This window comes from Orbicella faveolata, unplaced genomic scaffold (assembly GCF_042242905.1).
Source record: "Orbicella faveolata isolate gen_17 unplaced genomic scaffold, um_ofav_v1 contig_14, whole genome shotgun sequence".
Lineage (NCBI taxonomy): Eukaryota > Metazoa > Cnidaria > Anthozoa > Scleractinia > Merulinidae > Orbicella > Orbicella faveolata.
The window spans coordinates 19,375,001-19,388,274 of record NW_028301541.1 but is presented as its reverse complement, the minus strand read 5'-3'; the positions used below and the strand labels follow the sequence as shown (position 1 = coordinate 19,388,274).

The window sequence follows — 13,274 nt, the reverse complement described above, 5'->3', positions numbered from 1 at the left end:
CACCAAGAAAAAAAAAAAACATACTGAGTACACTCTTGGGCCTTGTTATTTACTAAAGTTACCCGTTGGACCTCCCTTCAATTCTCTAATTCATAAACGTTGTGTTTGTTTGTTTGTTTGTTTAGCTAAACTTCTGACCAGCATGAAAGTTCGCCGGTATCTTAAGGGCTGGGTCATCTATTCCGTAGTCTATACGGACCCTCTTTTTGGAAATTAAATGCTAGCCTTCTAGAGGATGAGAATTATGTCCCTAAAATAAAGGGAATGTGTAAAGAGTGGATCGAGGAATGTAAAGAAATCCAAGACCCACGAGTTCTGTGGGATTATTTAAAATGCAAAATTCGATACGAAACGATTGTGTATAGCAAAAGAAAAGCGAAAGAAAGAAGAGCAAAACAAATGAGTCTAGAGAAAAGATTAAAAGAAAGCAAAAACAAATGCGATGAATATCCAACAGCTGATAACTTGAATGACCTTGAAATTCTTCAAGCAGAATCTGATCGCCATTAAGAATATATAACTCAAGGAAAAATTATTAGATCAAGGGTGAATTGGTATGAGCAGGGAGAAAAGAGTAACAAATACTTCTTGAATTTAGAAAATAAGAAAAAGAAAGAGTAGCATGACAAAAATATGTGTTGATGAAAATAATCATATAACAAACCCGAATGAAATAGTGAAAATGATCCAAAATTCCTGTGCCACGCTCTATATGAAAAATCCCCGTCTACTCTGGGCGAAGATTCTGTGAATATTTTTCTTAGTGGTATAAATAATAAGAAGTTATCTTTTGAGCAGAAAAAAAATATTAGACAAAGAACTTCATCGAGTTGAACTCTTTGACGCATTAAAATCCTTCAAGAAAATCAAAACACCAGGAAACGACAGATTGACCTCCGAATTATATTCTATCAAGGATTTTGGCATCTTTTAGAGAAACATCGTGTAGCATGTTTTAGAATTCTCTCACGTCACGGCCAATTGTCCATTTCTCAAAAACAAGTATTGATAATTCTCTTGGAAAAGAAGGTTGAAGATTGACGGTTTATCAAAAATTGGCGTCCTATCTCGTTAATTAACGTTGATGTAAAGATAGCATCAAAAGCTCTAGCTAAGAGACCGGAACGGTTTCTTTCGGAAATTATTCACTACAATCAAAATGGCTTTGTGAAAGGAAGGTCGGTTTTCGACGCAGTGCGCACAATTGATGAAATTTTAAAATTTGCAGAAATAACAAATAGATATGGTATTTTGCATTGATTTTGAAAAAGCATTTAATTCGCTGAATCACAATTTTCTTTTTAAAGCGTTGGAAAACTTCAACTTTGGACCGTATTTTATACAGCGGATAAAAACTTTTTATACGGATATGAAGCTGCATTATAAACAACGGTCTTACTACTAACCTTTTTTGTATACATCGTGGGGTTCGTCAAGGTGATCCTTTGTCACCTTTGTTATTTGTCTTGGCCCTAGAAATTCTCGCGTGTTAAATTAGGCAAGATCACAACTTAAGAGGGATAACAATCAATAATGAAGAAATTAAACTAACAGCATTCACTGACATGACTTGTTTTTTAAAAGATAAGCTCTCTTATTTACATCTTTTTAGGTGGGTAGAAATTTTTTCGAAGTATTCTGGTTTAAAGGTAAATAAAGACAATACAGAATTATTCGCAATTGGACGACAGCACCTTGAACAGACTGAATTTACACATACAGCTCGGTCAACTATGAAAATATTAGGTGTTTATTTTGACTATCACAATCCATTAAGAATGAAAGCTAATTTGATTCAAATTTCAAATCTGTTAAAAAAATCAACAAAAAAACAAAAAAACAAAACAAAAAACAACAACAACAACAGCAAAAAAAAAAAAGCTCTAAATATGTGGCGGAGCTGAGGTCTAACCTAATTAGTAGGAAAAATTCAAATTGTACAAACTTTCGTTACTCCGAAATTTATAAGCAAAGCGGCATTAATCGCAATTTCTAAAGATCTCATAAGGGAAAAAATAAACTGATCTATGGATTTATTTGGAGAGGTAACGATAAAATTAAACGCTCTGGGATTATGAATGATATTGAGAACAGAGGACTCAAAATGTTAGACGTCGATTCAATGGCATGAGCACAAAGAGTAGTTGCTCTTAAGAAATACTTCGATGAAAACGAACATTCTTGGAAGGTTATTTAGACGACTTTCTACGAGGAGTGGGCGGGAAACTTATCCCCTCTTGCAACTTTGATATTCGTAAATTACCGATTTATATTCCAGCTTTCTTTACGGAATGTCTCTACCCGTGGTCAGAGTTGACGTCCGCAACTATTAACAGTTACGAAGATGTTATCAATCATATCATTTGGAATAATAAGAACATAGTCATACGGAATGAGTCAATTTTTGATGAACCTTTACTTTCGCTAGGTGTGGTCAAAATTGGAGATTCGATATGTGAAACAGGCAATTTTTTCTAAAGCTCAAAGATATTGCAAGCAAATTTATCCCCAATCCAGCGTTTTAAATTTATGAGTATTGTCGAAACAATTCCACCAGACTGGAGACATCTCTTCAAGCAGAATCAACAACATTCTGCCCTTCAAACACTAAATGGTATTATTTTTGTCAGAGTGAGTTGATATCCTAAACATTACATTAAAGCTACTTTATAAAGAATTAAAATTCAAAAAGCAAAGCGGCCTCCGACTGCCCAAAAGAAAGGCCATTGATAAAACCAGGAACATGGAACATTCCGGAACATCCCGGAACACCGAATAATTATCATAATTATGCGAAAAATATGTAAAATTAAATTTTTAAAACCAAAATAAACCAAAATAAACTGATATCAGCTTGAAATATGAAAAGATATTATTGGGGATAGGGGAGTCGGTAGCAGAGGGGTAGGGAGCGTTGGGTATTCATTCAACTGACCACAATGAGTGCAGGCTCCCCTTCTCTCCAGCCAATTGCGTCACGTCGCTTTTCAGCACTCTGTTTTTCAAGACAAACATGAACGATTCTGACGATGAATGCCAGGTAATTCATTACGTCTCCTTTTTTGATCCCTGATTTCTTCAACATCTGAGGTGTTTGTCTGAGTATCATACAGTTGCTTGTTAAGTCAGTATTCATAGTTTTGTCCCTATTCCATCTTCATGTTGCTATTCATCATCCCCAGTTTTCGCACCGCTCCACTAGGAACGCCTGGCACTATGACCCACTAAGACTAAGACTAAGACTTCTAGAGACAATAAAGTTTTGTCCAGCGACCCCGCAAGACAGCGCGCGCGTCGCCAAATGTTTTTAAATTTTGTGTTTGTATTTATTTACACTGTCATCAGAGGTCGAGCAGTCCGAACTAGTTTAGACAAGAAACTCGATGCCGAAGAGTTTCTATTTCTATCTCATGGAGAAACTATCTCTTCATGAGAAATGGTGTATACGCATATCTTTGTATTGACGTAATTAATTGAATAAAGAAATCACACTCGTGTACCCATACGTTTAGGTCTGATTAAGGAGTTCGAACGCCGCCGCCTTAGTTTTCTGTGAAGAACGAAATCTGGGAATAAAGGACAGTCACGTGATTAAACTGACGGTGAACGACTGGGAGGAATGGATTACTCTTCTTAGCTGCTAACCTTCACCCATTGCAGTCACTTTCATTTTTCTTTCTTTTTTCCTTTTTTTATGTTTTTGTTTTGTTTCTATTTTCCGAGCTGATACCAGTTTATTTTTGTTTGATTTAATTTTTTAAAATTTTATTTTACATATTTTTTTGAGTAATTATGATAATTATTCGATGTTCCGGGATGTTCCGGAATGTTTCATGTTCCTGGTTTTATCGACGGCCCAAAAGAAACTGCAAAATAAATATCCCGAGCTAGCGGTAGAATGAACAAAGATCTATTCCTTGCCATTTGTTTTCACAATAGAGACAAAGCTGCGGGAATTTCAATATAAGCTTTTGAATGATATCATATTTACAAATGAAATGCTTTTCAGAGTTATAACAATTGTTTCACCTTTATGCAATTTTTGTAAGAAGAAAGTTGAATCCCTCGAGCATCTTCTTTTTTTCTTTTCTTTTTTTCTTACTCTATTGCATGTAACGTATTGTAAGTAGTTTTCGGTGAGTAATGTATTGTAAGTAATTTACGTGTATATAGTGCACGTTTAGTAATGTAATTTATTGTAACTAATCTAATGTAAGCAACATACTGTAAATCGGTATCTGTAAGTAAAGTATTATTAGAAGTATGTTTAAGTATAGTTAAGCTGTGTGTCATATTGTACTGTATTATATGTGCAATAAAAAATAAATAAATAAATAAAAAAATAAAAATAATTACAAAAAATAAATAAATAAAAAAACGACCGGATTTGAGCATTTTGATTGGTTTGTTCTTCCCCTTCTGCTTCCATCTCCGACCGTGTAGTTTTCAGAATTTTTTCTTTATTTGTGTTGAAATTTTTTAAAACTATTTACACTGTCAATTACTTTTACGTATTTCCGGTATTACGTAAATATCGGCTACGTAAAAACGTGTCCCAATGTAAAAATTTCGATTGTACCTGAAGAAGGCCGGTTTGGCCAGCCGAAATATAGTACACCTTCAAAAAGTCATCCTATGTTGTGTCAGTTTTTGCTTTTGTATTCTTCATTTTATATGTGAAGCCGATTAGATTACTATTGATCCAACGTATACCAGCGGGATCATCGTTCCGGTTGCTTGCTTAAACATTTTATAGGCAATAGGAGCGCCTTTAGTTCAGGGTCGAGCGCTCCTGGGACTAATTTGGATGAGGTCAGCGGTAATTTTTGCAAAGACACTCTTTAAAATGGCGGCACTTTCTGAATACGAAAACGCGATGTTTCTCGAGCTTATGGATGACGATGGCTTGTTTGTCACCGCTAAGTAAGTGAATAAGCAATCGAGCGATCTATCTACTATTTGTTTTCACTTCAATTTTGGCTGATTCTGGTTTATAGGGGGTTGAGCATAGAGAGAGTGGTCACAAACTTTCTGAAGATCCACTGTGTTACAAGCGATCCGTCATCGATTTCTTTAGTCCTAGTTATCAACACAACAGATCAAGAAGAAGTAGGTGTCATCTTCCTTTCGTTTGAGATGTATTCAAGCGGTTGTTTTGAGTTTTTAAAGCACAACAGCAGCTAGCAGGAGTTCTGCCTCAACCCACCTCCCCCACCTGTGCATTCCCCCCGGGCATGTCCTTTGGGGTACACATGCCTATATAGCCGTGATAAGGGAGTACCCCCACCCTTCCCCCTCATTGGTTTTGGTCATGCACTTGGCAGAGAAACCTGTTGTTGTACTCTGTTATCTTAGTGATATAGAATAAGGATGTCATTTCAAATATACCGGCTAAGAAATAAAGTCATGAATAATTCAGTGTTTTTATTGAAGATTTGATCCCTGTTTTAAATTTAAGAGTGGATTTCTTTTCAGGACTATATACTTGATGAACTAAAATCTTCAGATGTTCCATTGCCTAAAGTGATCACCACTGAATTCAGTTCATCTGAGAGGTATATTTGCAAGCATTCATTTATTAATAGTTTCCAGTGCCTCCAGGGGCAGATACAGGATTTTTCAAGGGGGGAGGGGGTGGCTGGTGCCTTGTGGTTGCAGAATCAATGGGGCATGTTCCCAAAATTTGGCAATTTGAGAAATGGAACCTACTTGAAATTGGCAGGTATATTTTGCAGATTGCTGAGGTTGCATGTTGCACGGTGAAATGATTTGTTTATTTGTGTTGAAGTTGAATAAACCCCAGTATAAACTGCAAGGAACTTAGGCTAATTTAGACTAACCAGAGTGCTATTCAGGCTAACCAAAGTGCTAAGTAGACTCACTCGGACTTCAAAATTGATTTTTCAACCTACAATCTGCAACCTGCAAAACATACATGTACCTGCCCATTGAAAACTGTTACACCAGAAATACTAGTAATGCCACAAAGTATAAATTGTAATAAGCTACCTTTCCAGAGTTTTTGCCTTTATTTTTTTCTACTTTCTAATATTCAGGATTGTTTCAAATTTTTTTTTTTATTTGTTGCTTCCTGTTTCTCAACATGTCTACATTTAGTAAATGTTAGATTATATTGCCGGCAATATTGGTGAGAAGAACATTTATTCAGCTGCTCCCAGGCTTAATTGGATGCTAGTTTATCGTAGGTTTTTAACAAATGCAGTCAGATTTTGTCAGATTTTTGCCTCTTTAAATGTTGTGTTTCATTTCTACCCTTGGCACATTCTGGTATTTAACTTTGTTTTATGTTGATATTTCATTGTCATACACATGTATATATATGAAGTTAATGAAGGAACCAAGGATGCACAACTTCTGAATGACATTTTCATTGGAAGAAACACTTTTTATGCCCTGAGCGGGATTTGAACCCATGTCCCCTTGATTACCGGTCTGGTGTGATCACCACTACACTATCAGAGCGACCTTGCTGGCCACACGGCTAATCTAGATAGGGAATGGGAATTTATGTGGTTCTCCCGGGCCAATGTATTTCTCCAACTAGATGGCACTGGATTGACAGGAACGATGATTCACAAGAGAAGGGTAAAATTGAACCACAACATCAGTACATGTAATTTGCTGGAAACCCAAATTTTTTTGGAGAGAGATACATGTAGCAATGAAGTACTCTGAGTCAGTCTGATATACATGCTTACAAGTGCCTTGCTTAAAAGTCTACACAGGACAACCAGTCTTGAACTTGGACTGCTCTGTTCATTGCTTTGACCACATGGTGTGTTCTCCCAGCATTTTGATAGTACTGTAAGAGAATGATAAATTGTTGGTTCTTGTTGCAGAGAGTCTGTTTACCTTAGTGGAGGTGTGCTGTTCGTCACATCAAGAATCTTGGTGGTGGATATGCTGACCAAGAAGCTGCCAATTCATCTGGTGACAGGAATTGTTGTTTATCGTGCTCATAAGTATGTGAATTCTTTCTTGGTATGCACCAGGATTAAACTTGTACTATATCTAGTCACTAAACTACTGTCTGTACGAGTTTGTACTATGTTTGACTGTTGCATGTCAAGAACAGGATTCATTGATTTCTCTATTTGTTCCAATTGATAGAATCATTGAATCTTGCCAAGAGGCTTTTATATTACGACTCTACAGAGAAAACAACAAGGTACAATGAAATAATATCATTAATAAATTATTAATAAATTGATATCATTGTTTTACCAAAATTTTCACATACAAATTACATGCAATGTTTAGTTTAATTTTGCAAGGTTATTACCTACCACGAAACTTGTTGGTTGGGTACAAATTATTAATAAATTGATATCATTCTTTTACAAACTGAAGTTAAGCATCTTTACTTTGCTGATTTATGAGTCATGCTTTCAGCCTCTATAAAGAGCTTATAATGGGTAGGTAGACCCTGTAATATAAAAGGCTACATTAAAGGCCCTGCATTCCATTTAAAATGTAAGCAGTAGTCTGTGTTTTCATAGCCTCGTTTAAACACAAGGGGGCTTGTTAACAGTTATGCAAACCTGAGATGAATCTAAGGGTTTGCATAACTTATAATGATACTCCCAATCCCCCAAGGAAATATTTTGCATATGATTATTATATAAATTGTTTTGAATATCCTTGATAACTATTTGTATCAACTGAACAGTCCTTGCATGTGAACCTAGCAATCGTTTAGAGGGGGAAGGGTAAGGAGAGAAATAAAACTGATCAAGTATGATCTGTTATAGTGTGTTTATTGATGTTGGTTGATGCTACCTGCTTGAAAAACCCCTCTTTATTTATGTAAAGTTATGATTTATTTAATCTTTTGTAGAATGGTTTCATCAAAGCCTTTTCAGATAATCCTCAGGCTTTTACTACTGGTTTCTTTCAAGTGGAGAAAGTGATGAAGAACTTGTTTGTTAGAAAACTCTACCTCTGGCCCAGGTATGCAACAAGGCAGTAAACAGCCACACTCCATTGCATGATGATATTTTTGATTAAACAATTAGATTATGAGCTCAAGATTTCTATCATGTGATAGTTGACTGGGGCTGTGCCCTCGTCAACTATCACGCATAGAAATCGAGAGCGAACAATCTAGTTGTTTTAGTATACATGTAAATCTACTAGTCATTCAAAACATTACCTAAATCCTCTTCACAGACACCTTGAAAATGCCAGGAAGCAGCCATCATTTTGTTAACAAGAGCACACTGCTTAACGCTACTCATTATTTATCCAAAATAGATAGTGAGTAGCGTAGTCAATCAGAGAACGGCATGCGTGATAGAACGCTAGTAGATATATAGCAATACTGGATACATGTAGATGTAGGCTGAGTAACCAAATAATGTGAGTGAACTTCAGTGGCCTTACCCTTAATCTCTTACAGCCTTATGCACCATACTGTACATGATAAATTCAAGAATTGAAAGTTATATTCTCTTTCTCTGGTTTCTTCCAAGGTTAAAATTGATTTTTATAAAGTAACTGAGTTACTACGCATGCTCTCATTGGTCGATGGGTGTATTTAGATGAGGCCATGTTAACATGGTAGTGACGTTTTAGATTCGCATGTATTTTTGAGAATTATTTTATAAAAGCAATAGAGCACCTTTTCTGTGTTTACTTAGCCTAGTCTAAACACTTGGGGGGTTGGGAGAATTCTCCAAAGTTATGCAAACCCGAGACATAGTCAAGGTGCAATGGTATATAATAAAATCCAGGGTGGATTTTACATTCTGATTGATTAGTACTGAGTACATGCTGTTTTTACACAATCCATTTTGCAATAATTTTATTTGACGAAGCTTCCAGTAGATCTCAGTGAGCAATGAAGTGTTTGTTATGTTTAAATTTAGATTTCATGCAACAGTGTCATCATTTCTGGAAAAGCACAAGGTACTTAACATGTACAAAGTAATATAGAACTACATGTTTTAAAATGCTGACTAGTCAATTGAACAACTAACTTGATCTGTCAGAGAGGCGGCAACTACTAAGTAAACACCTACTAAAGGTCCAAGAAACAACTTTACAACTGTCCAGAGCTGTCAATAACTTCTGAGTCACCTGTAGCCTTGAGCTTCACACCCATAACAAACATGTTATTTTGTGGGTGAATTGTACCAACAAAAGGTAATTTCACCCGTGACATCAAAGACATATCAAGCATACTCACCCGTAACACTTGTAACCCTTAAAGAGAGCCCTGCTGTCTATTTATATTAGGGTATGAAATATTAATGTCTTGATGCATGTGAAGTTAATATCAACTGAAATAACGTGAATGCACGAATCACATTGAGTGAAATAAATGAAACATCTTACAAAGAACTGTATTAAATAATTCAGAGCATTATTTTTGGGTTTGTTGTATTGGATGATTTCCCATGTGAGGAGAAGAAAATACATCTTCAATGTAATAAATGATGAATAATTTTATATAATAATTATATTTTAATTTATATGTACAGTAATTACAGTAGTTTAACTAAAGAAATTCTTGTGTGATGATTTGAAAGGTTTTGTCTTCCTATAATTACCTTTGTCGCAGTAATGTTGTACATTTTGTAAAGTTGTTGTTTTTAATATTTTAAGCCAGAGGTCATTGAGCTTCACCTCCACCTAACACCATCCATGCTAGCCATCCAAACAGCTGTTCTTGATTTGATTGACACCTGTCTGAAAGAACTGAAGAGAGCAAACCCAACAGTGAGTTTCAAGGAATTTATTATTATTATTATTAATTAATGAAATATTTAGTACCAACTAAGGTGTAGGACTTTTAAAGTGCATGTACAGTCAAACTTCTTATAAGCAGGCAACTTCAGAAGTACAGTGTCCGCCCACTTACATGTAAATTTAGATGTGACTGCAACCATGTTGAAATGCTCACTTGAATAAGACATGTCCTCAGGCTTAGATGGGTGTCCATTATTGGGGTTCGACTGTTAGATCTGCGAGATGTACATGTAGTAGAACTGTCAAGGGTCACTCCTAGGCTGGGGTCATTGCGTTGGGTTCTTAGGAAAGATCATAACACCCTTACAGTATCTCTCTCCCCCCAGATTGTTAATGAACACATTGAACAAACCGTTAGGGAAACCTTCAAAAATGTCCTGGGTGGGTGGGGGGAAGCCAATGATGGATCACAATCTCATCTACGGGGAGTAGCTACATGTAGTAACTGAACATACTAGTCAAGAGAAAAATGGAACTAAGTACAGGCAGTCGTGACAACTTAAGTATTGCACGTATTCACCACATCACTCATCTTGCAGCTGCTTGTGGGATCATTACCTCAGATACTACTGTAACATGTAAATGGCTTCACATTTTTTGTTTTGTCACCAGTGAGGGTCCCGCAAGCGGCTGGGGGCTGAGACTCGCCCCAAATGTGTTCGCATTTTTAAGTGACATTAGTTGATGTAGATCTAAATATAACTTTGTTAGGTTACATAATTCAGACGTCTTTTTCTTGTTGTGCATTATACCATATGTGTAGCTTGATACAGATGACCTCACTGTGGAGAACAGTATCAGCAAGTCGTTTGACAAGATCCTGAGATTTCAGCTTAATCCTGTCTGGCATCAGCTGGTAAGATGCCCATTTAATTACCATACAAGTCAGTTTTATTTATGTATAACTTTCTTACAGAGGTCTTTATTTATGTGGCTGTAGTGCTTTATAGCCATTACACAGCTTTGATTCTAGTCATCAAGTTGTTTCTGCTACCAGTAGCCCTTTCCATCATTCTATAACGTTGCATTTATCTACATGTATTTCTAGGGACATAAGACGAAACAGTTGGTTGTTGATCTTAAAGCTTTGAGGCTAATTTTACTGTAAGTATAGTCAATAGTGTGTTGAAACTGCCATTTAAGTTATTCCAGCAACTTTGTATTGGCCCTGTATAAGGCAGACAGGTACTTTCCCCTGAGGAAAGGGGGTGCGGGGGAGAGGGAGGGGTGGAGAGAGGAAGAAGGTCACATCTTGCTTAGGGGTAAAAATCAAGGATTCTGGCCTCTGGTTGTTGATGATAGAATGCCACTATTTTTTAGCTGTCAATTAAAGTATCATTTGGAAAATTAATTAATTAATCAATAAAAGAAATAATAATTATAACTATAAAAGAAACACTGTTATTTACGTTTTTAGGCTCAATTTCCATCGGTCTATTGAGTTCAATCTGCTACATGTAGCATGATTGGCCTCCTTTTGGAGTTAAATTCAAATTCTTTGATATGCATCCCCAACCTTTTAATATGGAAGTCCCTCCCCCCCCCCCCCCCCGAGTACTGTCTACACTAATATTTTTCTGTAGCAGTCATCTCCAGTCACTTCCTAAGTCTCTAGAATTAAACCACTTGAAATGATTTCTATAAACATGATCTTTATCCGAGATGTGTCCTATTTAGAATCAATGTGTAATGGCACACACTCTGTGTTTCCCTAACAGGCAAGGACGTAATGGTTGATCATTTTGAAGTTCAATCAAGAAGAATGTAGTCTGCGGTCAATTTCCTTGCAAGCCAATCTCTTAGTTAATATCAGAAAACTTATTCAGTGAAATAATCTCTTAATGGTGTGGGTTTGTAAAAGGAATCAATTTTATGCCTTATAACATTAATTAAAAAAAAACATTCAAATAATTATGAAATAAGGAAGGACGTTGCAGATAATGTGTACTGTGCATTGTAGGTTATGTTGTGAAAACTGGTTTAAGTGTTTCAATCATGCATAGCCATTTGAAATGCTTTTGTTGCAGGTATCTTACACAATACGACTGTGTGACATTTTACAACTTTCTGGAATCTTTGAGGTAGGCCTTGATCAATATTGTAATGTTTAACTCTAAGTCAGTTGAAATATTGGAGCTTAGGTGCCTATGGCATTGTAAAAGTGAAGTGAAAGTAGAAAGTAACTTACATTGATTGAAGAATTATTCAAAAAAATTTTAATGGTTGAGAGAGGCTATTAACTAAATATTAGTGTTAGAGTAAAGTGTGCTTGCCAAATCGAGTTAATTTGCAGAGCTTGCCATTTATTGAATCACAAGTTTCCAAATTTACTTTTGAATGATTTATAGAATGTACATGCATGTATGCAACATTTAAAATGATTTTTAACTTATACTGGTAAATGACCTTTTGTTAGGGCCAGTCAGCGTGATGTCAAGAATCATTCTCTGTGGATGTTTATGGATGCGGCAGATTCCCTGTTCGTGGTAAGATCCTTTTTCTTAGCAAACAATGTATATTGTGAATAATTTTCACCTTGGCATGGCGCCTTGAGGGTCTGGCAGTTCAAAAGACACTCAGTGCTTATCTGGAATTTAACATTGATGGAGGTCTTAGTTTTTCTTGTTCAAAAGCACTTTTCAAAGCCAAGTGCAGCTTTAAAAATTGGATGCAAATTTAATCTTGGATTAGCTGAAGTCCTACTGCTTTGAAAACCACTCTGGGCCCATAACATAGCATACAAAGTGTTACATGTATGCTTAACATGGCAACATTTCCAGAGCACCTGTTTTATAAATATAGGATTTTGAATGCATGCAGTATTGCCCAAAGGCAGATTTCAGGTTGAAAATGACTTGTGTCATTGTCAGATCATGACATGTTTCTGATGCTAATTCATGCTAGGTGCTGAAATCTCCCTGATAGCTGTAACAGTTACAAAACTTATGCCAGTGCATTATAATCAAACAAATAAATAAACAAACCAATTAACATATAGACTAAATGACAGAGAATGAAACATGCAATATAAACAGCAGCCTATGTGCCATTATATTGTACCACTGATCAACAACAACAACAACAACAACAAGCTGGATCTATTTACAATGATAAGTAGTAAATCTGTAAATCTCAAAGATTATTGACGCAATGTTGGAGGCCCGGTGGCCTCATGGTTTGTGCGCTCACCTTCAGCTTGAGCGGTCTGGGTTCAAGTTCTGGCTGGGGACATTGTTTTGTTTTCTTGTGCAACACACTGTCCTCTCTCCACCCAGGTTTATAATATTATACCAGCGAATTTAATAATGGAGTGTAACCAGCATCCCATCCAGGGGGAAGTAAAAATACTTCTTGTTGCTTCTTGCTTCAGAAACCGGGGATAAACTCTGGCCTGATGGGCCACGTGGCTCATATGCAGACTTTACCCTTACCTTGACGTAATGTACATGTAGGAAATTTTAATACAAGTGAACTAGTCATCTAAGATCCATTCTTTATTTGTA

The 13,274-nt window shown here is 36.2% G+C and overlaps 1 protein-coding gene across 4 annotated transcripts in view; it reads left to right on the top strand.

Moving 5' to 3' along the window:
- The first annotated feature begins 4,792 nt into the window (after positions 1 to 4,792).
- LOC110053787 (DNA repair endonuclease XPF-like) overlaps positions 4,793 to 13,274 on the top strand; it is a 26,205-nt gene continuing 17,723 nt past the window's right edge. For 3 of the 4 annotated variants that reach the window (XM_089286888.1, XM_089286886.1, XM_089286887.1), the window contains exons 1-12: positions 4,793 to 4,923; positions 4,998 to 5,109; positions 5,476 to 5,555; positions 6,861 to 6,983; positions 7,132 to 7,189; positions 7,859 to 7,971; positions 8,889 to 8,928; positions 9,628 to 9,741; positions 10,535 to 10,627; positions 10,820 to 10,875; positions 11,799 to 11,852; positions 12,188 to 12,257. In XM_089286888.1, the coding sequence (XP_089143014.1) occupies positions 4,808 to 4,923; positions 4,998 to 5,109; positions 5,476 to 5,555; positions 6,861 to 6,983; positions 7,132 to 7,189; positions 7,859 to 7,971; positions 8,889 to 8,928; positions 9,628 to 9,741; positions 10,535 to 10,627; positions 10,820 to 10,875; positions 11,799 to 11,852; positions 12,188 to 12,257 (1,029 nt within the window). In that variant the 5' untranslated portion in view covers positions 4,793 to 4,807. Of the gene's footprint in view, positions 4,924 to 4,997; positions 5,110 to 5,458; positions 5,556 to 6,860; positions 6,984 to 7,131; positions 7,190 to 7,858; positions 7,972 to 8,888; positions 8,929 to 9,627; positions 9,742 to 10,534; positions 10,628 to 10,819; positions 10,876 to 11,798; positions 11,853 to 12,187; positions 12,258 to 13,274 lie in introns of those variants that run through there. The other variant, XM_089286889.1, reaches the window with a different exon arrangement.